Source organism: Nylanderia fulva, unplaced genomic scaffold, assembly GCF_048542155.1.
Source record: "Nylanderia fulva isolate GAGA-0341 unplaced genomic scaffold, ASM4854215v1 Scaffold12, whole genome shotgun sequence".
NCBI classification, from domain to species: Eukaryota; Metazoa; Arthropoda; class Insecta; order Hymenoptera; family Formicidae; genus Nylanderia; species Nylanderia fulva.
The window spans coordinates 4,964,017-4,991,945 of NW_028189409.1; the positions used below are offsets into that span (position 1 = coordinate 4,964,017).

Below are 27,929 nucleotides of genomic sequence, written 5' to 3' on the forward strand. Positions count from 1 at the left end.
AAAATTCCCGAGAGCAAGGTGCGGCGGTCCTTTGCACGCTAGCAGATTGGACAGGATGGCTTCCTGCAAGAGAGTTCGCTAGTCGATCGGGGGCCATGAACCTCGAACAGGTTGGCCCCTTGGACGTTCACCTTCTGTGCCGCTTCGGCGCTCGCTCCCTCCCCCTGTTTTGGCCGCATCTCTCGCTCTCGCTTCCTAAGGGTACGTTCGCCTTTACCCCGTCCTCGCCCCGTCTCTCTTCCGCTTCCCTTCTGCCTCCCTCTCTCTCTCGCGCGAGAACCTCACGACGCTACTCTATTTCTCTCGTTTCATCCGCCACGTCCATTCGTCTCGATATAAATGTACGTCTATCCGTCGCATCGCGCGATATTCGATCCGTGCATTTCTCTTCGTCTTTTTCTCTCTATCGGCTATTTTCAAACTAGATACCGGAGATGAAAAATTTTGGGCTACCGCACGACAGTTGGTGTGCTGGTACCGCGATTGCGTTTCGTTCATTGTTCCATATTGTTGTATACTTATATATTGTATCGTTCGAAGGGACTATCGAGATCTGTCAAATTCTTTTACCATAAATCACATTCCACGTGACATTCCTTTCCTAAATCGTACATCGCGCTGTATAATTTATATATTTATAGTTTAAGATGTATATTTTCGCGGTGAAAATTATTACATTAGCGAGGTCCTATATTTATACAGGAACAGGAAAGGACGTTCTCCCGTGCAGTTTCAGGAGATTTCGACGACGGCGTCTTTTTGGAATTCCACGTTCAGCGCATTAATCACGCAAGCGCGTACCTGTTCTCAAAATTTTTTGCTTGTACGGCACATCTTTTTTTTCTCTCTTGCGCAATGCATTTCAGCCGTTTGGTTGCGGAATTACGACATACCGCATCGCTAACCCTATTCGATACATAATTTCGCAAGAAATTTCATTCTCGCATTGCACATGTTCTTTTCCGTTTATCTAATCGGAAGATTAGATTGCACTGGCCCGCCGAGTCAATATTATTCATTTTATTCTTTTAGCTAATTAATAATTGCGCGTGGCACACGTATACGCAAACACAAACTTGTAGAAAAATGTGCGAATAAGCAATAATTTGACAAGTCTCGAAACTTTTAGAACTGATAATTGTGCAAAGTAAAAATCATTTTCGTAAAAAAAAAAAAAAAAGAAAGAAAAAGTTTTTATTTGAATTATGCATAGCCTAATTTTGCGCGTGCTCGTAATCATTATTCATGATTTATTATAATCTATTTCTATAATTCCTTATATGAAACACACGAATGCAAAATTTTATTCGCGCTTTCTAATAGTAAAAAGTTGCGGCGGAATTTCTAAAAACACACTGGGGATGGATTGAAATCCCACTCTGAAAAAACTCGATCGAATGACGCAAGAAGACGCATATGTGAAATTCCGGAAATAGATTCACAGAGGTTTTTAAACTTGCAAAAGCGACACGCGTTACACCGGATTTAACCGTGCGAATATGCATCATGCGGCAGTTAATCGCCGCACAATCGATATATTCGCGATATATCCCATTGTGTCTTAATGAGCTTTTAATGAACCGAAATGGCATTTCGACTCTTATTCCAGAAACTCGAAAGATGATAAATCATTGTTCTTCCACACTTTCTTATATCGGACGAGATTCGAAACAGACGAAACGCCTCTGCAAATTGTGGTTATTTATGATCGCAATATTATTTCACAACATTCTAGTAGATATATGAAAAGAAGAAAGTTTGCTCTGAGAGAAGAGCTTATCGCGAGATGTCTAGCGATTTATTTATGATTCATCGTTTTGAGAGAGAAAGAGAACTCGTACGAAACGTTTGAGATTATTCGATATATTTATGCGCATAATATGTAACATGCATTTATATATATGTATCATTTTTTTAGATTTTTCGATATTGAAAGAGCAATCGAAAATTATTCAATACGTCTCGTGTTTAACGAGACAAACTAAATTCAATAAATATATGTTATTGCAAGTGATTGCAATTTCTTTTTCCGCGCGTCACACTAAAATTAATCGTTCTCGATCGCGAAAAATTGTCAACGTAATATAGACGCGAAACTTTACGTCAAAGTATGCCAGCGCGATACCATTTTTTTTTTTTTTTTTTTGTTATCGTTATTATTTCTGGGAAGCATCATATGCATTTCGCAAAGCACGATGAAGTAATATAATAACATATGCAAAGTAGTCGGGGTCAGCGCGTCTAAAATGTTCTCTTAAACTGTAGCGATATCGTTTTATTTTACGACGTGTTTGAAATAATAAATTTCAAGTTTAGACTAACAATTGCCCTCATAATTCACTAATAACGCGATAGATGAGTTAAGAAATGTTTTTGCTCCGTTCTACGTATACGTGATTTACGATGACTTAATTAAAACGCGTAGTTTCCGGTGGCAAAACGTACGTGGAAAATGATACGCGTACCGATTTTAATCGCGGAAGAAAAAACATTCGCGCGGATACGCAATAATAATCGGCGATTGGTCGTGGCTTTTTCTTTCATCTTCGTGGGCAACCGATTTCGCAGGAATCTACTAGTCCACATCAGGATTATGCGCTATTGCACCGGGGGATGACAGTGCGTGAGAACCCGCCTTTCCGGGACACAAATGACTGGGCTAATGGACGATTATTATGCGCATCCTTTGCAAATTCGGGCGGGAAAGGTTCGCGTTAAGCACGTCCGCGTGCATCGAAAAACGTGTATATATATATATATATATTCAAGCGTCGTTTGTACGTTTCGTGGGGTAATAATATACACGACGCGCGGTAGATGTAAGATAGTTATAATTAGGCATTTATTCGACCTAGCAACGTGCTGGTTACCCATGTGAACTTCCTTTTTGGCAATTCGGGAGTAACGTTACGTCGGGGAGCGTCTCGTTTCGTCGCTATAGCGCCGAATACAACTGAAATTAGTCGCTTGCGCGCGCACGCGCACTCGCGCGTGTGTATCGACGGCTCTCTTAATTAGCGTGCGCGTTAATTGCGAGTGCAACACTCGCGAGAAGAAGAAGAAAAACGAAAAGGAAGAGAGGAGAAAAAAAGGAGAGAGAGAGAGAGAGGAAATTCGCCCTTCGCGCACGTCGTTTACGTTTTCGTTTACGACGTACTCCCTTAATCTCTCTCCGCGATCTATAGGCATAAATCGTTGCATCCTAATGGCTTCCGTCTCTGAGAGAAATGCTTTCAATTATCCCTCACGGAATAACGGAACCTTCCACGGCGAAGATCCCGTCGAGTGTTCCGTCGAGTCTTAAATCGCAAGAGAGCCTCTGTCTTGGCTTCTCCTTAATATTTTATAAGTCTCTTCTCAAATAATCATTAGGATTAGATCAGCACCTATATGAACAATTTCCAACTTTTCGCTTTTTGCTGAAGCAGAAAATTGAAGAAAAATCGTATCATTTTTTTTCAATGAGAAACAATTTGAGTTAGATAAGTTTACGTTGACTCGCTCGATCAAACATTACTTCGGTATTAGGTAACTTTGTAATTAAGCGTGTTGCACTTGAAATTCTTACGATAAAAATGTATAAGTGGAATCGAATTTTATCAGGAAATATATATCTTTCTCAGGGAACGTCGAGCGTAGCGATTCGTGGCGATATTGTTATTTTCACACATTTCGCCTCCCTATGCTTTCTGTTCGTCTTGAATTTTCCACGCAGATGACCTTATACGTCACGTATACGGTTATTCAGCTAATTAAGTCGCGCGGTAAGACTAACATCTGCGCTTATCTGTCTCGCGATGCGAAACGTGTCCCAAAAAGGCACCGAACGGACGAGAGAGAGAGAGAGAGAATAAGGGTTCATTGTAACCTCGTGCGTTTCCAACATTACGCTGGCTTAACTTCTCTCCTAAAAGTTTTATTAAGACGTTCCGCAAGACTTAATACTTAACATTTAGCGATCCGATACGATACCGTGCGGCAGTTTGTCATCTGGCGCACCTGTTTTACGAATGGTAACCTTAATAACAGGTAGGGTATGTGCTTTAATATCGACGCGTCTTTCTTTCTTTCTTTCCGTAAATATTTAACTTTGTCGCGTTAAGGAACCCGGAAGGGAAAGAGAGTCGCAAGAATCTTTGGAAATCACAAAGATATCGTCCTAAAAAAATTTACGAAAAATATTTTTCTTACACTTTTTCAAATATGTCGTAGTATTTAAAAATTGTTGGAATCGCTGATTCGGAAGCAAAAATCGCACTATTAAGATCGAAACATTTGATACAACGTAGTCGTAAAATTTAGAAATGTTAGTTTGAATTTCATGAGTTTGACTTTAGATTTGTAATTCAGCAAACTTTAAAAATTCTTGATATATTTTTAATCGAGCCTTGCGCGTGAATTTGAAGCATTTTTGGTTTACAAATTAGTGACATTTTACAACACGAGTTTGCAGTCTCAAAAATTTAGTAGAACAGTTTAAAACATAATGTAAAACACAATCACGTAGCCAAGTCTAACAGACCGCGTCAATTAAACCCAGTAGCGAAAAGGTACGCTGTTTTACAAGCAAGTTGATCTCATAAATTAAAACATTACGAGATACGAGATAAACTATTTCGGAATTTTATACGGCTCCTAGAAGACGGTTCCCCTCCCCAATTTGTCAATCCTTCAACCGCACTATTGTATATGTATGATCATGTAACGCCGCTTATTCTCTCTCTCTCTCTCTTATCCTCCCAAATCCACGCGAGAGCAACGGTACGTGTTTCGTCGTTATATGGTCCGTAGACGGATTATTCACACGTTGAGTCGGGCATTATGGGAGACGATCATTACGACGAGACGCGGCCAGACGTCTTGACCTTCGTCTAAATTCACGTCACTGACCGTAACGCGAGTCTAATACGAAAGAGAAATGAATCTGGTGGGGATAGGAGAGGAAGGCCAAACTAGATATGCTTTATCGTCGAGTACAGAACAGTGGTGGATTTCTCGATAGGCGTTTGTATGTTGTAACTCTTTACAGGATCTCGCATTTGACAAAAAAGAAATTAGTTGGAAAAAAAGGAATCCTTGATTCGAGTATATTTTTATTCTTGAACGCTATTTGATTCATTTAAGCATAGAATGCTCTTTGTAATCACAAATCTGCATTTGCCTTAATAATAAATAAGTAATTTGTGTAAAGTATATTTTATCCTTAAGATACATTCTTGTTTTAAAATCGTTATACGGTAAAAAAACAAACTTGGTCACATTTGAACTAAAAGAATTATATACTTGAAAGTACCTCTTATACTCACTTGCCTTTGCAACTTTATTTTTAAATTGAAGTAAATTTCAGCTTCAACCAAGAATATTTTGCACTTTTATTTTTTAAGGATATCCTTTATCCAAGATTATTTATATTTACGCGCTATTGTAAGAATAAAACTGCACTTGAATCAAGGATACTGTTTTTTCTGTGTTGAGAAATGTATCTATAGACATATAATTGGGATTAAATATTTTTTACGTGTATATATAAAATTTTTCTATTATAATAATAGGTGATTTTTTAATTCCTTTATATTTGTGATCTTTCTGAATTATTCTGCACGAATATATTCTACGATTATTTTTTTTTATATGAATTAAATATAATATATTAATAATTAGTTGACGAAAAATTCGCAGCAATTTTTGTTTGACCTCAAGAAGGTCTTTTCGATTCTTTCTCGCGTGTACCTCGTTTACCGCGAAGGCGTCATAGACAAGAAAGAATTCTATCCGACGGTTTTGTTTTCACGAAGCCGTCTACCCAGACGCGCGTTTCGAGCCTGACTCCGGCAAATAAAAGCCAAGGACAACTAAATCGCGGTGGAATTGTTTGCTTTCGCGGCTTGCATTAGGAAATTTACGAGTCTGCGAAGAATTTTTTCGCATCAGCCACCGACGGACGATCAAGATAAGATATATCGAATCCGCTCAGCGTTCTGCTACTTGATTATATGAAAGATTTATTAAAGCGTCTTTATTTAATTCAACAACCCGAAAGCTGAAAATATATGTACTCGTAGAAAGATATCCGATCTCGAGTTTCGCTCTGCTCGCTTTGCGATCGGAATTAACCCTAACAGCACATATATAAAAAAAAAAAAAAAAACTGTTCAGAGAACATCCAGAGGATATCCGGATATGTCGTGCTGTTAGAGAACCCACAAACATGAGCATTGGAATCGGTAAAAAATTAAGCATTTGCTCTTCTTTTAAATAAACACGGTAATTTATTATATTTGATATAAAAAAAAATTTAATTATGCCTCCTCCTGATAAAAATCCAAAAATTAAGCACTTGCTCTCCTCTTGAATAAACATTGAAATTTATTTGCATATTTAATATAAAAAATAAAAATTAAGAAAAAAAAAATGTTTTAAATTAAATTATGCCCACAACTAAACTATTAAAATATCAAAGGAGTTTGATAGACTTAGGGGACACCTCGAGCTCAAAAGTCAAAAGTTATCACTCTTGCGACTTTTCGGCAACGTTTTCTCGAAACGACACGGTGTCCGCTTCCTACGCGGTTTCGCCCACCCAGGCCACGATCCTGTAATCTTCCCTTTTATTTTATGTCGACCGTGTCCTAACGCGTGTCTTCCGCCTTTTGCCCAAAGCGCTCGGCTGCGTGCACGCACGCACGCATACACGCGTATTACACCCGCATGGGAAGTGCGGCCGTTTGTATTTTGCGGAAACGCCGAGCGTGAGCGCGACATATGAAAAGCATATATATATATATATATATATATATATGTTTGCACGGCAAAATACATCATAATGCATGAAGATTGATTTGGTTCGAAAATAACGGAAAACTCGGATATATGTACGCGCGCATAAATCTCTGACAAATCTTTTGGAAAAATTACACACGTTGCGTATTAACCAATAAACGATAAGCGCAAAAATTATTGCACGTTACGTGCGCGTCTATTATTAAAACTATTTATATATTAGTTGCTACCAAGAATGTATAAAAATGTGAAAAATGTCAAACGATGTAATACCGCAGAGCCAAGTTAATAATGACCGAAAGAGTGTCGCGAGATAACGATGACATTACGGTTTATTATTACAGGAGCCGGGCGAGATGCGAGTTTACTCTGGAGGATGGTTTCGCGCGAACTATCGGCTCGATTATATCACTATCGAGGCGGCGCATCGGCCTGCCATCGTGAATTTTCATCCCACCGGAGCAGCAGCAATCCGGAGATACACATCGGTCAAGGTAAACAGACGCGTTTTATTATTTGCCAGGCTACTTTGTTTGCGAAAATTACGTATTCGCGCGACGATCATTGTAACCTCGGTTACATATTCCCCGGGGTTGATGGCGGTGACGATGGCGGCGACACCCGCGAGAGCCGGGGGGTGGGAGAGGGAGTGGAAAAGTTGGGAAGGGGGTGATCGTGGAGGGGTGGCGCACCGAGAGGGGTGTGTATAAAAGAGTGTACCCCGCGCGTCAGGGGGGTGAACACGGGTGAGACATCATCATCGTTGTTACTTGAACGTTTTTGTCGGTGACCAAAAAGAGGGGGTGGCGTCATTAATGCGCAGGTAGAGGAGAGGGCCCGGTATACGTGTATATATATATATATATACACACGCTAACCAATTCGTTTGCCGGCGCGCGTTATGGTTTTACCGGCGCGGGAAAGAGAGAGAAAAAGAGAGCGTTTGTCAGGGTGGGAGGGGGTGAAAAGGGGACGCGAGCGCGGGATCGAAATGTTATTAATGTCGGACCGCGCGATAGGAGACAAACAAAAATAATTAATATTTATCGTCCGCGATTTGCGCGTGTATGTCCAATCGAAACGCAATATTCCCTCAGGCGGCCTTCGCTAATGCAAACACATCGGGTCCGCGCAACCATCGCGAAATTCCGACCGTACGCCAATCGCGCTAATTCGATAATGCTGATCACGCTCAACAGTCCCGAGCAGCTCGGCTCTTTGCTTTACTTCCCCTCCATCATTTTTTTTTTTCCTCCTTCTCGTAAAACGGGCGGGCTGCGCTGCGCCCGATAAACTGTCGCGTTTGACGGATATTAATGCGCCATGCCGGAGGAGGGCTTCCGCGTTTTCTTTGAAAACCGATTCGATATAGGTATTTTTCTATCTCGTTTTCAGAACTATACCGTATACGGTATTTAACAATTATTATATACCGTTATCCGATACGATTACGGCGCGCGGTGGTAAGAAACGTAATTATGTAAAAGGATTTTATCGCATTACTATTATATTGTTGTTATTATTATTACTTTATTATTCTCATTGCCCGTAAGTGTAATAAATTTAGAGGTTTTTCAGAGTAGCGTAAGTTACAGAGAATACATTACGGTGGGGCCGTGTATATCACGGAATATGGGAGGAAATTATTATCATCTGTAATTACCAATTAAAATTTGAAATACGCAATATGCAATTAAAATTTTATATATATATATATATGTAATAACCAGCCCAGAAAATACATTTTGTAAAATAAACCTAGGGATTTTAAAAGCATTCGACAATTTGCGTAAATGCGTGACGCGAACCACAAATATGCGAAAAAGATTTTTAAGACAGACGCGGATAGATTTATTAAACGCAAACTCGCGATACTTTGAAAATTTAGACGGCTGTAATTTCGTTTCTTTCGGAAACAGAGATGTTTAACGCGGCATAAAAAATAATGTGCGCGTTGCTGACTTGAAATTTTGATTTCATTTCTAACAAGTGTGAAGGAGAATTATCTATATATAAATAAGTGTAGTTAAATTATATTACGTTTTGCTAGAGATATGTATCGCTGTGAGTTTATACTCGAGTCTCGACACGTTATCTTTTCTTTCACCGTTCTGCCTTTTCGCGTTCCGACTATTAGTATTTATTAATTCGCATAAAATAAATAGATAAATTGGTAATTACATGTATCGTAAATGATAACAATTTACAGGCAATTACATCATATGATACTTTGTACATAAATTTTTCAAGTTGTTCTATTTTCGCTACAAAGTGGTTGAAAGGCCAAGAGAGATACAGAAAATATTTATAGTTACTGATTTGAAAAGATTACAAAAACTTAACGAGGCTTTCAATGTGGAATACATATATTTAAGTCTCAGAGCTAGAAAGAGCTAGAAATTTCCGAGTTAGGAGACAATTCCAAAATGAAGATGAAAAAAGCGCGCGAATTATTCTTAAAATATTCCAACAGAAATAATATCATTCAAAGTCAGTCCGACAATGACACATTTACATACGCTTTAACATGCACATTATTTTTTTTACGCATCTCGGAACACATCGGTTTGTCGAAAAAAAAAAAAAAAAAAAAAAAAGCTCCTTTTCTGCGATAGTGCTTCCTCCCAATTTCTCTTAATCCGGCCGTGTTTTTTTCGCGAGGGCATCCGCGTTCGGCAGATACACCCCGGTTCGTTCCGCTCTCGCGGCAGGCAGAGCTCGGCAGGATGCAACGAAACAATTGTCGAGAGAGGAAGAACGTAAAGGAATTTTTAGCGTGCCTACGAAACCGTGACCGGGCCGGGCCAAAATTCACGTTGCGTCAGCGTACACGCCCGCGACGACTGCGCTTTCATTCCCCGGCCTCGTTTCTCTTTCTTCCTCTCGTCGCGTTTCCTTCCCTTCCGTTTCTATTCCATCGTGCGGAACGATTGTCGCTTCGAAACCGCAGAGAGAGAGAGAGAGAGAGAGATTCCGCAGGTTCTTTAATTCGGCGATAAAGACGCGTAAAAGCTAACGCGATTGAGATGTCTTCTTTCGAGCGGGAGAAGCGTATCCAAATATTGTATCAGATGCGGCTGCATTTATCACAGTTTTTCACTTTTATATCATTTCTAGAGTAGGAGATGATAATCACTTGAAAATATATACGACAGGCTTATGAATTTTGACTTGTATTTCTCGGATAAGAATCTATTTAAAATTGATATATTTTTCACTTTTTATCGCAATAGCAAGCGAGATGCTTTGAAATACTGCAGAAACGTAAGTAGGACGCTTTACACACACACACACATATATATATATATATAAATATGTTTGCTCGAATCATATCTACGTATCGTAAAGGAGAAGATAATAATCTTGGCAGTGCATTCTTGCATTCCTGCATCGCGGAGAAGAATTGTTAAACGTAGTTTTGCGCCAGAAGAGACGAAGCGCTATTTCTTTCTCTCAAATCAAACATTCTGGAAATAAAGTTTCGGCGCACCGTGCAAGCAACCGGTCGCACGAAGAAGCACACGCCTATGCACGCGCACATACACATCTATATACAATGTATGTACGCATGCACGCGCAGTCACGCACCGAGTTAGTTTGAGGGTTTGCAGCAGGGCCGTTGCTGTCGCACATTTCGCAACGAAAATTCAAATATGCGAACTCGAACTAACCGTCCAAGTCGTTTATCGCCTCTCGGATCTCTCTACGAGAGAGATAAGCGGTTTGGATATCAGCCTCTCTTTTTACATAACTCGTCAAATCGCTCGAGAGTCTTATCTGGGTGAAATAAAGATTCGGAGATTTTTTAGAGAGATAGGTAAAAATTAATTTAGATTTATCTATTAGAGAAAAGTGTATATATCTTGTTATCGGTAGATTATCTCTCGTTAAGATCTTGTATCGGATGAACGAGCTTATTAAGACGCACAAACTAAATCGAGTGCAATCCTTTTTGCTCGTTTGAGAATAAAATTTATTTTTCAAATCAGACATTATCAAAATACTCTTAAAAAAAAAATGTCGCACACATTTCGACGTAAGACAGAGCAAAGAGAGGAAAAATCGCGAACGAGGCGCGAATTACGACCCTCGGACACCTTCGCGCGTCTTTCGGGTCCACAAAGGGGCACCGAATCCCGTATAATGGGCAAAGTCGCGGTCAGAGTCAAGTAAAGTCACGTTGGAAGCGAACAGTAACAGGGGCAATGCACCGGTGCCGTTGCGCGCTCTGGGCGGGTCCTTCGCGGGCAGGTGGTCCTCGGCTCAAAGAACTTTTGCCGGGGCATTGATCCGCGTGAAACGCGCGCGGGGACCGCGAAGCGAAGGAGCGAGGCGTGCGTGCGTGCGTGCGTGCAACAAACGCGCCGGGCTTCTTTCTATGCGTCCACGGATTCTAAAACGTCGAGTGTACTCTCTCTTCCTCCGTGTGAAACAACGCGCGGCGGAAAAAACACGAAAAACGGGGCTGCGCAAAGTGCGCGCTCGCCCGAAATTGACCGAATTTCGCGTGAAATTCGAAAGCGACTCTCTCTCTCTCTCTCTCGCGCGCGAGAAGATTCTCCTGCACCGCGAAGAGGGGACGTAGAGTTGTCTCTTGTGTAAGGATGATTCGACCCTCCACCGTACCTACTCCGAAACGTGGTAGAACGAGCTTCTCTCTTCCGTCCTCGATGCCACTACCACGGAATGGGTTCCTCCGGGCGTTTCGGGGCTTAGCACACCGAGGACGTAAGTGCATTCCGCACTTGCGCCCGCGAATTGCCTCTAACAGATCTTACGTACGCTGGCTGTCGAGAGCCCATCCTCGCCCAATTAACTTTGCAACTGCATTAATCTTCCTCGCATTCGAGCATTTCTTTTTGATTTTATTTTTGCGATTTCATAATATCTCTTATATATATATATATATAGATTTCGTTCAGCGCTGAAACGAACGAAGGATGTTTACAACAAAGAACGCTTGCGCGCGCTTCGTTTATCCATTTATCTATTTTTTCCTATTTTTTTTAGACGAATAATAAATATTTCTTGTACTGAAAAATATTGATACAAGTAGTGTATTCGAAACGCTCGCGCGGATATTTTTTTATTTATCGGCAATCGACGTGTATTTGATAAAAAGACGCGGTTAACGAATAATTCACTTGAGAAACTGCACAATAGCTGTTTCTCTTTCTCGGCAGAGCCGCTGCAAATAGCAGAGCTTCTGCATTGCAATATTTAGTCGGATTAATAAAAAACAGCGTGTTCAAGAATCGGAGATTTTTAAATCTAGAACGTTTATAAACGATGTATTTATTATTATTTCGAATTTGCCACCTAACTCTATACGAATGTAAATTATGCGAGTCGAAATAAACGGATAAGAAAAATATTTTCGCAATACGCTACCTGCGCTTCGAAGAGACTAGACTCTCGTCGTAGTGCGATCTAAACACGATTGCACGTGTTATTCGTCTCTTATTACGCAGACGCGATTTAAATATCGCGGACGCGGCTTCTCGGATAACTCGGCGAGTTTTGCGCTCTAGAAATGCGTAATAGAAACGAGCAGCTAGAATGGCCGCGTAAAACATTGTTGCGAGTAACTTGACACAGAGATTTTATATAGGAACGAAAAACGAAGTTAAGGAGGGAGGAGTGTCTCTGTGTGTGAAAAACGATAGAACGAAAAACTGCAAGCTTTAAGAAAAAGCGAGATCTTGAGAAATAAGGAAGACATTCTTCGGGAGAGACGAGTTGACGAGGGTCTGAAAGAAAGTTCGGCGCACTATGTAGGATGTACGTCGTGTAATTTTTTCACAATCTGTCCGATGAGAGAACTAAACTTCATTTCTCGCGATTTAACCCGATCTTCACGTGCGATTGGCCGGATATTATTTTCCATGACAAACCTCGCTGACCCATGTCAAAGAAAAAAGAGAAAGAGAGATGAGCGCAAAGTCGCTTTCGTGCTAGCCGTAGCAGGACAAGAGAGAGAGAGAGAGAGAGAGAGAGAGAGAGAGAGAGAGAGAGAGAGAGAGATCGTATTGCATGCACGAATCGCTAGTAAGCGGAGACGATTGCACCGAGGTAAAAGAAAAAAGAAAAAAAAAGAAGCTAAAGCAAAGAAAGAGGGAAAAAGAGACGGCACACAGAAGAGGAGAGAGAAAGATGGAAGCGGGTCTGTAGGAGCTGGCTGGTCGGCGGAGGGACGATATAGCCGAAGAAGAAGAAGAAGAAGAAGAAGAAGAAGAAGAAGAAGAAGAAGAAGAAGAAGAAGAAGAAAGAGAGGGAAAGAAGGCTTGCCGCCGAAAACCAACTAGCGATTGCATCAAGTAGAAGAAGCGCGACGTATACGAGCGGGCTCTCGGCGAAACGCGAGAGCGGCGGTTTTCGGATGGAAGGAGAGGCGCGCGCGCGAGGTGAGGATGAAAAAAGACGTGGCGGTAGTGGTGCACGCGGAGGGGCTGAGGGTTCTAGAAATTAGGTTGTTGCACCGTGCACGCTGGTGGGAGAGACCCAAGGCCCTTGGTTACCTTCCTCTACGTGAATTTAGGCCGTTGCACTTTTCGGCCCGGTGCCCCATGGTGGGGGGCCCAAATAGGTGGAATGCACTTTGGTGGGGACAGGATAGCGCATTTAGGTGCAGCCTTCCAAGTGGAAAGAGGGGGACTCTAGCAACGCGAGAGACAGGGCCGCGCCTAGCTCGCGAATTCTTACGAAATAATATTTTCCTCAATATTTTATTATCTCGTATAAATATAACAGTGATGCAGTTTTCCAAACATATTTCGCAAAGTATCGAATGGAAAGCATGGAAGAAGTTTTGCTTCGACACGAAAGCATGAAAATCGACGCGAAATTAAGAACGAGTAGAAAGTAAGATTTCGTTCTCGAAGAATGGACTCTACCTTGGAAGTTGCAAGGAACGCGCACTCCTTTTTTTACGCTCTCTCCCTCGTGTTCATCCGATGCACAAATTTTTTTCTTCCCGTCCGATTATTCGTTAACTTTTGATATTATTACGCTTATGGTTACCGCGAACTCGTTATACTATCGGCTAACTTAGTAACGTGACATATGTGCGAAAATATTGCTGATGATGTTTTTCACCTTCGTAGTTCAGCGATTTGTCTGGTATAAAAAGCAGCGTGCGCAGCATATTTTAACCATCATTTTATATATATATATATATAGTATATATATGAAACGTTGAATACTATTATGCTATATTTTAAACTCGCGCGGTATATAATTGTAAAATTATATTCTAGACTTTATATCTCAAGCGTATTACTGTTGGATAAATAATACATATTAGATTTTGTAATTTTGCATAATGCAATCTCACTGAATTAAATTGGAAACTATGACTTGTCCAAAGTATATATTTACATTTTTAATAAAAACACTTTACATCTCTAAATCTAGCTTAGCTCGATGAAATAAATATACGAGCCACGCTCGTCAAGAGGGTACGAATATTTTCTCAACGATTCGTTAAATTACAACAATTAGTAACTATATTTACTTCAAGATTTATTTAAACATTATTCGATTGATATTATATCGTACGAAAGAAGACGCTAAAGATGAAGAAATGTTTTCAACGTTAACTTAATCCTTCATTCTGTCCAAAATGTATAGTCATTTGGACATTTATATTTATAAAATGACGTCAAAATGATTACTTAAACATATTATATTATTTGGTATTATGCAAAAAATGACACGACAAAGTGAAGAAATTTGACATTTCAGTTAAGATTTAAAATTAACATTTTGGTATATCAATATGATTATTTTCGCTTCTTAGATTAATTATATAATTATTCTTTTCATGATAATTTTACGATATTCTCTCGCGCAAATATTCTATTCGCGACAGAATGAAGAATTAAGACGTTGAGCAACTCCTCGCGCGATACCAATCATATATAATCATTTTGACGTCATTTTGATATAAATGTCAAAATGACTACTTTTGAATATACCTGAAGAAATAATGGTAATAACAAACAAGCAAAATGCCAATTTAGCTATATAAATATATTATACGTCGTATTTTTTTTTTTTTTTTTTTCACTATTCCAAAGTGGCCCGATCAATCGTAATGTATTCAAATGAAAGCGCAGAACCGGATTGTCGTGCATAGATTTTGAAACCTCGCGAAACGATCCAATACATATGGAAGACATGCATCGTCAACTCTATTCGCAAAGAAATACGGAGCTAGCAACCCGAAGCGGAAAGAAAGAGAGAGAGAGAGAAGCGGTTGGCAGGGCCAACGCGAGAGAAAGAGATAGACGGCATTGCGCTCGCCTCCACGCAATAAGGAGGGCCGAGGGGCGAGACGCGGAGGCACCGATGCATTTTGGGACTATTCGGTGGTAGCGTACGGAGGGGGGCTTATCGAGTGCGGGGCCCTATAGCAACGAGAGGAAGATGCCTAACAACGCGCTCGTCGACGAGAGGGACCGAGGGAGAGAGAATATCGGGTGGGCGGGTTATGCGCGAGAACCCGGCCGAAAACCTAGCCTGCATTTTAGGCGCTCACGAAACCCGGACGGGAGGGAGGGAGGGAGGAGAGAAAAAGCAGGCCCGGCCTGAAACGAAAGAAAGGAGTCGGTGGGACCCGCGCGCGCGGTGGTGGGGGGTATGTAAGGTTCACCAGAGGTTTTCGACTTCTCTCTCCCCAAGCTGGCTAGTTCGCGCGTGTTGCCCGCTCCACGATGCAATAACCTCTTTCGACGCTGCATCGCGAAATCTTGGACCGAAATCTTTCTAGAAGACTGCGTGCTTTCCGCCAAAAAAATATATCTCGAATAATTGGATAATGATCGCGAGAGCGAATCTTTCGAGTTATTAATGTTGGATAAGCTTTCGAATATTGACGAATTATGCTCTTTTCAATTTCTCATATATATATATATATATAAAGTATTCAAAATTTTATTCGTTCGTCGATATACATATTGATAGCTCTATCGATCATTATAGCATTTTTTATGCACGTTATACAACGTTTGCGTGATGTCATTATTTTTCTATATGACATTTTAATATTAAACTTTGTATTGACTTTATATAGTATATGTTAATTGATAAAAATATGCATATGCATTAAAGTCTAACAAAATTTTAAAAATTTATGCATAAAATTAAAATTTAAATAAGGTTACTACAATTATCCTTGTATAATAAGAATTAAAGTAAATATGCGCAAAATTGAGGAATGATATGAAAATAGGGGGAGAAAAAGCGCGCGTACTAAAACTATAGTTCGAAAAGAGAGAGAGAGAGAGAGAGACGGAAGAGCAAATGGCGAATGCAACGCGTGACTAATCTCGAATCGAATATTAATATCTCCACGACTCTCGCGCGCTGCGCAATCTTGATCGTTTGAATAACGTATTAACGGTAAAAGATGTATCTGCCTTTTAGTATCTCTCCGCGCGCAAGGCTGAATGCCTTATCCCCCTTTTTTTCTTTCTCCCGCCTCGCATCCCAACGTCCCAATTCCGCTCTATCGCGATCAATTCTCTCGATCGTAAATATGGCTACGTCGTAATCCAAACTGTTATATAGTCGAGCGAGTTATCCCTCTCACCCTTCGTCGCGTGAAAGGATCCTTGCCTCGCTCTCGAATACCGCAAATACCGTATCTCGTTCATCCGTGATGATAGAGAACCATCTTGCGACTTAGAGACGCCGCGAGGCGTCGAAAAAAATCTCTCCCGAGAATGGAAGTAGCGCATTCCAAAATGCACTTTTCTATATTAATTATTCATCTCGATACAAGAATGAATTTCCTCGGACTAATGCTACTCGCACTCGCGGCGTAAATTGCCGGATAATTGTCCCTGGAGCAACTTTTTCGGTAATCAGCTTATTAAAAGCAACTTTTTCGGTAATCAGCTTGGTAACAAAGCTTGCTGTGGAATTTTAATCCGGGAATAGAATAAATCCTTCTCCCTCGCTCTCCCTTCGAAGAGGAACTCGTTCCTTCCGCGCGCAAATACGCCAGCCGCATCAGCAACGCGGAACACAAGCGAGAGAGCTCCTCCGCAAGGAGGCTATATTTCATAAGACTCGCTCCTCTCATCCGGCAGCTTTCCATGCCGCCTACTATTCCCGCCTTCGTCTCTCCTTCTTCGTTCTCCCGTCACTCTTCTTTCCCTCTTACCTCCTTTAGTGGCCGAGCCCTTCTGCCGCCGTCAAGGTTTCTAGCAACGCTTGCGCGCCTCGTTCCCATCTCGTTTTCCCCATCCAATCCCATGGCCCGTGCCAAGCTCAGTACTGCCAGCCGCCGATGTAATGTTTCTTTTATTGATTTTGCGGCGGTTCGCGGAAATTATACGGCTCGCGGATATGTGTGTAGAGCCCGCCATCATTTCCTTGTCTAGCGAGCGAACGCGTCCATTATTCCCTCTTTGCGCGCGTAGTCCTCTCGCTCGTTTTTATCACCATCAACGAGATATCTAATGTCGTTTCTAATGCACGGGAGCGATATTTTTCCCGCGCGTTTTATTATTCCGCGATTCGTTCAACGTTGTTCGTCAAAAGTCTTTTTCTTTTGAGAAAAGAGAACTAATGAGTGCGACAAGATGTAGGTCAAGCCGCGGCGTTAACAGTATCGGAGTAGTCCTCGCTAATTCTCTCTAATGTAATTCCCAACGTATTAATTACAGTTAATCGGGATGTCCCTCTTCCTTTCGCGCTCCATTCATCTCGCGTTTATAGCTCCGACGACGAACGCGACGATCGATACACATAGAAGAGGTGACACAGCGTAATCAAATCGTGCACGGAGAGATTGAAAAACTAAATCGCACCGTTTTTTTTTTTTTTTTTTTATTTCCTCGGTGTTTACGAGAATTCATGGCGTATTCATGCCGATCGATCGTATGCATGCACGAGTCGATCGACGCCCGCAGCAAGGAATCCGTCTGTCGCACAGGGACACATCCACTTCCGACGTCCGCGTCGATAGGTCAAGGTCGCTCCCACGGTTCCCGAGGTCAGGTCGACAAATCACCCTTTCCGGCGCGTAGGTCCGGTGGTGGAGAGGAAAAAAAACGAGCGACTCCGCGCGCGCGAAGGGATGGCGCAACGAGGAGAAGGAAATCCTCTCTCACCCCCGATTCGAGGTCACGCGGATGGATCTTCTCGCCGAGGGAACGATCCTCATCTTCGACCACGGCGCGAGGGATGAATTTTTTTTTTTTTCAAGCGTTCCCTAATTTTTCTTCCGAGAATCTTTCCGTATCGTCGCGAGCAACTATATGAATAATGCAGTTTTTTTCCGCGTAACGAGGGAGATTAAATATACATTTTAATTAATTAATTAATCCTAGTAGTTTGAGTACAATAATAATAATAATAATAATAATAATGATAAACATAAATGTAAAAGCGAATTATTTATCGCACAAAGAAACTCGATTCGGTTAAATACGGGTCCTAATTACACGTGTGACAAACGCGCGGATAAACGCATCGCGCTATATGCGCGCGGATAACGCGCATTTAGTCAGTATGACGAAACACTCTGGCGAAGAACGGCGGATATGTCGGGAGGGTGAGGGGGCTATGCGCGGGTTATATATATATATATATATATATATATATATACGTATATCGGGTGCTAGAAACGTTGGTGGTGCTCCCCGGAACGTACGTGACTCTCGTTTTCGCCGAGAGCCGTATAGAAAGCGAAAACGGGCTTTTACCTACCTACATTTCGCCCATTCACGCGGAGAGGCCGACAAACGACGCCGCGCGAGGGTGAGGGTGAGAGCGGCGCGACGCAGAGAGGGTAGAGAGAGAGAGAGAGAGATGTGTGGGCGAATAAAAAAAAAAAAAAAAAAGCGCCAAAAAAAAAAAAAAGGAAAAAAAGCGGGAAAAATGGAGGAAAAAGGAAACGGCATAGAAAAAGGGAAAAAGCAGCTACGGTGCTCTCTACGCAGAGCGCACGCTATATATATCGGCTTTGGACGAACGCTGATCTCTAAGTGGGGGAAGATAGAGGGAAATATGAAAAACACATAGCGGTGCGCGCACGTGTGTGTGTGTGACACATTCGCACACATTCGTCGCGCGGGCTACATACTGACAAACGCGCGTATAAGAATGTATGTATATACTTGTGTACGCGCGCGGAACCGTTTGTAAATAAGCGTGTGTGAGGGAAGAGAGTAGATAGAGGGGAGTTGCGAAAAAGGGTGTAGGTCCCTCGCGGATGATTTGTTAAGAGAGACGGAGAGAGACGGCGAGATAAAAAGAGAGAGGGAGAAAGAAAAACGGTAGAGGGGATGGACGAGAGGGTGGAGAAGGGGGTGGCAAAACAGAAACGCGCAGAGAAAGACAGTATTATGCGTAACGAGGGGAAAGAAGATACACCGGATTAGGGTGAAAACAGGTGGGTCGGACGGAGACGGTGGCGAGCGAAGGTGGAATGAGGAAGAGGAAGAGGGGGCGGCAGGGAGAAGAGTAGTGGAAGAGTGCGAGGTAAAAAGGGTGGTCAGGGGGTTGAAGCGTGCGGAAACGCGATGGGTTCGTTGCCAGGGATGAAGTACGTAGGTATTGATCTATTTAAAGCCTAGAGTTCCAAACGAGGTCCTTATTAAAAAGCGAAATAAAACGCGCTCGCTGGAGGGCGGTACTCCGTCGTCCAGGGCGTACCTTATCTCTCCTTTCCCATCTTTCTCGTTTATCCTCGCGCGCGTACCTTGACGAGTCCGTTTGAGAACGCGCGGACACGTCGAGGAGGAAAATCCATAAATGTCACACGTATCAAATTATACGTGTTGTGCGTCTTACGACGTAATATATCTGCAACATTTTTTTTTTTTTTTTTTTTTTTTTCACAAACAAATTTGTGAAAAGTGTAAACTATTATATTTTTCAATTATCTATAATAATAGGTTTCGAACTTCTCGAAAATATCATCTTTTTGATGCGGGCAAAATATACAAACGATACATATTTCATTATGTGTGGAACTATGTGTATATAATATTATATATATATATAGACTATTTGTAAGCTAATAATGTTGCCAATAACTCGAGTTCTTTATAAAACACTGACGTACAAAGATAAATAAAAGCTGCTTATACGAAAAATTTGCAACAGCATAAATTAGCCGTAAGAAAATAGTATATTTTTTATCTATTAGTGTATCTCAATTTTTTATGAAATAGAATTTTTATTATTCGATAAAATTTAGATCGAATCGCAAAATTGTATATATAGCATTGAAATAAAAACATCTAAAGGCTATTAGATAAGTTTTTTTTTATATACACATATATCAATGGCTCAAAGCCATTCACCGTTTACTGTGATTTTTTTTCAAGAATGGTTGACAATAAAAAAAAAATGATAAAAGAACAAGTTGAATGGCGTAATAATAACTGTCTTTCCATGACCTCATTCTTTTCTTGAGTGCAACGATGCACCAGAAAAATACAATTGCATGATTTTTTTTAAACAGTTAAATTTGTACAAATCGATTCTTTCGAACAATTGGAACGTATAAAAGTAGATGGACAAAACATAAACTTTGCAAAACATTTTCAGATTTTTTTATCTCTTACATATACAAGATGCTAAAAAAAAACTCATTTCTCAATTATGAGAAAAAGTATTTAAATATTCGATTAGACTGTTTTAAGAAAATATTTGATACGGACGAGAAAATAGAAAAAGTTTTTTCTATTAATTTTGAAGAATCAAGCGCGAATGTTAAAACCCTAATGTCCGATTTATTTTCACTAATTTAAGTCGATAAATCGGAAAAACAATTGTAATAACTTTGAACGATCTTGAAATCGATCTGCAAGATCGACACGTATGAGATTCGCCGAGTTTCATCTCCGTGCGAGAATCGTTTTCCAAGATCGACGCAAACTTGTTAGCCGCGTTAGTTCGTTACGAGACACCAGGGTATTAAACCATAAACGGCGTAGAGGGTAAACGTGACAAGCTGGAATAAGGTATATCCACTTGAAGGTGCTAACAATCTAAGCAATCTAGAAAATATGCGAGGATGTGCGAGCTCTAATCTACGCACGAAATCTAGATAAGTCTAGTTAACTCGTTTTATGTGATTCATTAGGCGAGGATTCATACGAATAAGGGTGGCGAAGCATATCTGTGGTAAACGGGACAAGAGAAGAAGGAAGTTCATTAATGACGATTGTAAGGCAATTGATTGAACTCTTACCGATCCGGGCCGAGATGCTTGTCGAAGTAAAGTGTGCACTCAATCAGAGCGAATATATGTACGAACGTGTACTGATCGAGTGCTCCGACAAGAGTCGTTTGTTTGGTGGCGAGTGTTCGATCGATGGTCTTAGAAACGCTGCGAATGCATTTTTCTCTTGTTTTTTTTTTTCTGCGTTCGTATACGATTCATCATTTTTAGAATACAAATCGCTTCGAACGAATTAATTAGGTCATCTTGGTCCGGCTTGGCGCGTAAACGAAGAGCTTAGCTCTCTATACATTTTCTAGATTGTCTAGATTGTTAGCATCCGAAATGAATATTTGGCCTCTCTCTCGTCGGGTTTCTCTCTGTATGATATAGCACCCTGGTGTCTCATAAGGAATTAAGTCGAGTCGCTTAGCTCGAGTCCGATGGGATTTTTGCGCGGAGGCGACGAGAGTCGACGAGAGTCGCCGAGAACTCTATTCCTGTCGATCCCATCGGTCCTCTTGCGCTTAACCCTTGCTCCGAGTTGCCCTTTCAAAGATTTTCGACTTGAAATCATCCGATCGCCGAATTCGCAAGCATATTATAATTATACGATAATAATAAAAAAAAAAAATTTGATTTTTTTAGTGATAGTTTTTTAGCATCTCTTAAATGAAGAATAAAAAGCTCAAGATATCGTATTGCTTTATTTTTCAAACACTTTATTCTTATATATGTAGATTATTTTCTGAGGAATCGATTTATGTAAATTTAACCGAGTGATTTTATCAAAAAAATGAATGCAACTGCATTTTTCCAATGCATCGTTTGGTATTCGAGCAGAAATGAGGTCAGAAAAAGATAGTCATTGTAACGCTATTCGACTTTTTTTTCTCGTTTTATTCTTAACCCGTCGGGAAAAAATCACGTTAAAAATCAGTAAATCTGGATCGCACTATATTTATATAAAAATTAAATTAATTAAATTATATTTCTAAAAATCCACTATCTGTATGGAAAAAAGCATGCGGAGAGAATAAAGAAAGAATAATAAAAGAGTCTGAAAAATAAAATGTACGTGCTTTAAAGTTCATAAATAATTTTTCAAAAGTGTCACATCTCCATTTCGTTTCGGAATAAACTTGCTGAAAATCATATTTTCAAGGATTCAAAGATTTTTAATTTAACGGCTTAAGAATTAATTTACCGTAAATGAAAAACATGGCTTAGGAATTAATTTTACCGTAAATGGAAAAACACGCTGTAGCACTGGTCGTTAATTTGTAAATATTTGCAAACTATTATGCCAAAGTGACAAGCAATTTATCACGTGTGAGTCAATACTTGGAATGTCGGAATTAATATTTTCTAATACAGATCAATCATGTCTATGATGAAAAAAAATTATTTGTTTTTTTGAAGAATTGATTATTCGTATATATATATATATGGATTGTTTGTTTTTTCTCGCGCGATACCGGCTGTTTTTTTAATAAATTTTTGGAGATGAATGACTGGTATATATATTTTTCCTCTCCCGCATTACGAAACGGACGATCGATATTATCTTTTATTTTTATTTTTATTCGAAAAAACTATATATATTTTTCATATATTCATAAACATCGCGAGAATATCGTAGTTGACAAATGCGACTAATAACAAGTCCAATCGGAATGATGGATGAGAAATAAGAAGATAATTGGAACAAGCAACTGCATAAAGTCTGCTATTATTAACAATCCAAGATGTTCATAAAAGTAATCCAGTTATCAGGAATTACATCTTGAAGGAGAGAGAAGAATATTACGCTAATTTGTAAATGTTATCAGGCAGGGGGTATTATTAAACTCGAAACCCCCGGTAATCATATTCGCAAAGAACACCGCAGATCTGATATAACACTGCAGATTCAAATGCATTAACAGAAATTTTCAGGTCATTGATAATGTCTTCAAGAATGACAGTTATTGATAATTAAGTGTACATCTTCCTCTCTCTTAAAAGACGGCAATAATTTTATGTTTTAAATTTAACATTGATATATAACGATATTCCACCCTTATTCATATCCATCCGCAGAATATCATTCAGATACCGATGAATATTTTATAGCCGCCAAAAGTCGAGAATATAATCAAAGTCGAATACGAGCTACTGATACAATGTCTCGATTATCGCAAGAGGAGGATCGATGAGTTCTTGGAGCGCTTCCGGAAAACACGCGCGGATATATACCAAACATGCGAACGCATAAGAGATGAGAGAGAGAGAGAGAGAGAGAGAGAAGGGCTGCGTATCGCGGACCCAGGCCGCGTAACTGCGCGAGTTAATTACAAAAGCCTCGATTTTAAAAGCATTTTAGTATCGATCCCGTTTTTAGTAGTAGTCGCGATGTTCCTACGTCGCTCTCGTCGACGAAAAGTGGGGGGATATACCTAGCCCGCAATGGCGGGAGAGACTCCAGCATCCCTCTGGCAACGGCCCCTGTCGCGAGGTCGGCTTACCGAAGTTGCACGATTGTATGTGTGTCTATAAATGCATAATATGTAAAACGTACTCTTTGTCATTTTGTCTCGAAAAATCTGCCCGAAAAATTCCGCGGCCCCTTCGACTCGAAGGCGCGAGAAAGTGCATCCGCGAAATGCATCTCCGTTCATCAGTTTGTTGTATGACGTATATTTGATACTTGCAAAAAAAAAAAAAAAATCGATCCTTTTTTGAATAGATTACAAAAAAAAGTATATACACAGTACACAATTTATTTATACTATGCAAATGTATTGTTATTTCGTTTTATATATTTTTCGTTCAATAGTCGTCTATCTATTTGTTTTTATCGTATCGTCTAATGTATTTATTTTTATATTACATTTCGTTATTGTTTTACTAATCTATCGATAAAAATAAAAAATGTAGACAAACAGTCAAAATGCAAATCTAAAGAAGAAAATTTCTCTCGAAATAAACGTGCGGATAAAAGGGAAATTTACTCGTTTGCGCGGCTTTTTTTTCTATTTGAAGATTAAATATCGCATCTCGATATTCACACAAGAAGAAACGTAATTACTTCATATTTTTATATTAAAAATCCAGCTTTTTTATCAACCTTTTCTATCCATCATCTATACTGAAACGTGTGCGTGAGGAAATTCCTTCTAGGAGGCTGTCATGCGCTTCCAGAGAGCGAAATGCAATGCGAGATCGAGCGAAAGCGCGTAAATCATTGTCACCGCTATTGCGATCGATTACGTGCACGAGATACTGAAAGGAGGTTTCTCTGTACCCGAAGGGTGCATCTGTAGTAGCTGTTATGTACTCTTTTCCGTTAGCTTCCCCATTAGCGAATCGGTTAAACGGTGCAACAATCGGGGGCGCCATAATGCGCGCCACGGCACATCGTTTTGCGCGTAAAGCAAAAGTGAGAGAGAGAGAGAGAGAATGCGTGCGTAATTTAGTGTAAGCGGATTAATGTTGATCTGTTCATTAGCTGATCGTTATTAATTATTCGCGTGTACGAGTCGCCGTTTAAGACGATGACGACGGTCGACCTTTTAATATTTAACCAGCCATCTCTCTTTCGAAAAAAAGTGACACATTGGCTTTATCAAAGATGTAGACGAATAAAATAATAAGATATCCCATATAGGATTTGACGATTGGCTCAATATTGGCCCAAAAATGGTTGCCGTGTCATCTATATTGGCGCGATAATGATGACCGTGATTGGAGCACCAGCAATGGGAATATTATGGAGTGATAACTTCGGCCCGACTATGGGTAACTATATATGGCCAAATGTGGTGAACAATGTTGAGCTTAACCAACCATCTCTCTTTCGAAAAAGAGTGACACATTGGCTTCATCAAAGATGTAGACGAATAAAATAATAAAATATCCCATATAGGATTTGACGATTGGCCCAATATTGGCCCAAAAATGGTTGCCGTGTCATCTATATTGGCGCGATAATGATGACCGTGATTGGAGCACCAGCAATGGGAATATTATGGAGTGATAACTTCGGCCCGACTATGGGTAACTATATATGGCCAAATGTGGTGAACAATGTAACCAACCATCTCTCTTTCGAAAAAGAGTGACACATTGGCTTCATCAAAGATGTAGACGAATAAAATAATAAAATATCCCATATAGGATTTGACGATTAGCCCAATATTGGCCCAAAAATGGTTGCCATCTATATTGGCGCGATAATGATGACCGTGATTGGAGCACCAGCAATGGGAACATTATGGAATGATAACTTTGGCCCGACTATGGGTAACTATATAATGTGGTGAACAATGTTGGTTGTGAATCAATCGTATTAATTGTTTGTGCAATAATTGACTCAAGGGAAAACTCAAGTTTAATGATTTCTTACAATTCACTCCATTTGTCGAAAAAACGAAACGGGGTGAACGCTACGAGTTCTCTAACGATAATCGGCGTCTCTTATAAATGAATACATTCGCCGCTCAAATACGATAAAACAATACGCTTACAGTGATCAATAATATTTTACATTCCACACGCGGATATCACCAATAGCGACGCTTCCCAGTTCCCCGCTCCGTCCGTCTATTCCTCATAGTATATCGTACAGTTGGCCGACGTTAGCCTCTCGTCGCGTCCAAACGCGAGTACCACCCTCTCTCTTTTTCTCTCTCGACCGTTTTCTCCGATACCGCGAACAAACTACATCGAATAGCGATATCCAGAGAGAGAGAGAGAGAGGCGTGTGTATACATGTAGATACGTATACCGTATACATATATAGACATGTAAAAAAAAAAAAAAAAGGAAGAACCGCGAGTACCACACGCCAAGCGAACGACCGGGGGTTCGCAGGGATGAGGTGGCGCGGCGCGGCGTCGGCGACGGGGTGGAGAGGCGGTGAAGGAGAGCCGTCGGTATATCGCTGGTGTGCTCATGCATAATTCAATCAGAGTTAGACTAGAAACGTCAATACAGCTCGCAGATTATTTCTTTTCCCGGGCTGCTGCGCTCTCTCGCTCCGCGACTGTCCTCTCTTTTTCCCGCGCGCTCTCTCTCTCTCTCTCTCTCTCTCTCGTCCCGCTCCCCTTCACCCTCCTAACCACCCTCCCATCCATCCACCCTAGTTCGAGCGTGGCGGACGACGACGCGCGGGGAGGGAGGGGGGGATCGGGAGGGGAAACGAGAGATTTCTCCTTCTGGCGTCTATCTCTCTACTACTCCCCTGCCATATTTCTCCGGGCCACCCACCCACCCTCCCTCCCTCCCTCGCCCGTCTCAGCCCCCCTTCGCCTCGCCGCACGCGCTCTTCCATCCCCACCGTTCTTCTTTTATATTTTAATCAACTAATTCTGCGCAATGCGTACATTTATTGCGCCCTTTCGGACGGCGGCATCCGTCCACCCCCCGTTCCTCTCTCTCTCTCTCTCCCCTCTCCCTTCCGGCCGTATTTTCTACCCTCTTTCTCGCCCTCCCCTCTCGCCCGCGTGGCGCGGACCAGCCCGCGTTTTAATTGCAAATCTCACCTCGTTCGCTGATTCGATGGGATTTTTTCGCCACCGGCCAATGAGGACGATCATCGACGATACCGTCGGCTCTCGACCGGTGTCAATTTTTCGCCGTGTTTCTTCGCCGCACCGCCATCTCTTCCCCGACGGGCGATTTCGGGTTGTCCTCGTCTAATTATGCGTGCGCGAGGCACCGCGCCGAAAAGAGGCGTAGCTCGCTCTACTATACACTACCGTTGTCCTTTTCCCCGCGATTTATATTAATTTTTTTTTTTTTTTTTTTCCCTCCCGTTTCGCCCTCTCTCCGCATACATTTTCCGCGGGGCTTCAATTTTACGCTCGTTAATAACGATACAAAATAATAGCCCGAAACGCGACACCCATTGTAATATTCTCGCGTTATTGAATCGCTCCGCAAAACAGAATTCGATCTATCTTTTTATTCGCCAATATATTTACCCGACATATTAATTAGACATTATAATGACTTTGTCCTTTTTAATCGCGAGCGAAATTTTACATTTTCATTCTACCAAATAACGCGCGCGTGTGTTTTTGCGCGCAAACGCGAAACTTCACAAAGGCATTCGCATGTTTGCCTTATAACGGAGGCAAATGACGCGCGATGCGACAATCGCTTGACAATCGCATTAATTTTACATTTAGCTCGCGCATATATATATATATATATATATATATAATATAATCGAGGGTATTGAAAATATCAGCGACCGCTCGTAGAAGAGTTTGCTCTCTCGCGCTCATGGTTTGTCTTCGCAGATGCCTCGATACCTGCCCTTAATCTAGACGTAAACCAGTTCACTTTCTCCACCCACTTCTCTCTCTCTCTCTCTTTTTGTTCTTCCTCGTACGCTTCTATCGGCGAGCTCACACATGCGTATATGTGTGTGTGTATCCGCGCGAATAAACGCACGATACGATTAAAAAACCAGGAAGGCACAACCAAGGTTGGGGGAAAGAAAGGAGAATTCGAGTGGCGCGTGCGAGAGAAAGTGCAACAAAATCGGAGAGCTGTGTGCGCGATATAAAACGCTCGCGTATCGGAAAATACATTTTGCGGAGACTATTATTATCGAACGGATCGACAATTTTCCCCAACTCGAACTTCCGATTCTAGTATGTAAACTACACGTGTATTTTGATAAACGTTTCACGCTAATTGTAGAAACGAAAAAGTATTATTTTCGGCAATTAATCGGTTCTCCGTTACATATCGATATTGTATATATAATATTTTATAACATTGTATGTATACATAATTCTATATAAAATACATATATATATATATATATATATATATTATATTATACATATATGTACGCGTATTTGCTACTTTTATAAAACGGTCGAAGCGGATTATTCCTTCATTTATAATAAAAAGTCGGTTTTCATTACTGAAAATTGTTGAATTATTTTGATCATACGTGACGTCAATCGTC

General features: G+C 40.8%; 2 protein-coding genes across 3 annotated transcripts in view; one reads left to right on the forward strand and one right to left on the reverse strand.

The window, feature by feature from the left end:
* Positions 1-27,929, forward strand: part of Pym (partner of Y14 and mago) — a 144,863-nt gene that overhangs the window by 80,558 nt on the left and 36,376 nt on the right. Inside the window, exon 2 of the mRNA XM_029308081.2 lies at positions 7,125-7,274. Coding sequence (XP_029163914.1) covers positions 7,125-7,274 — 150 coding nt within the window. The remainder of the gene's footprint in view (positions 1-7,124; positions 7,275-27,929) is intronic.
* The window catches only part of br (broad-complex core protein), an 87,965-nt gene that overhangs the window by 55,825 nt on the left and 4,211 nt on the right, over positions 1-27,929 (reverse strand). The window lies entirely within an intron of this gene.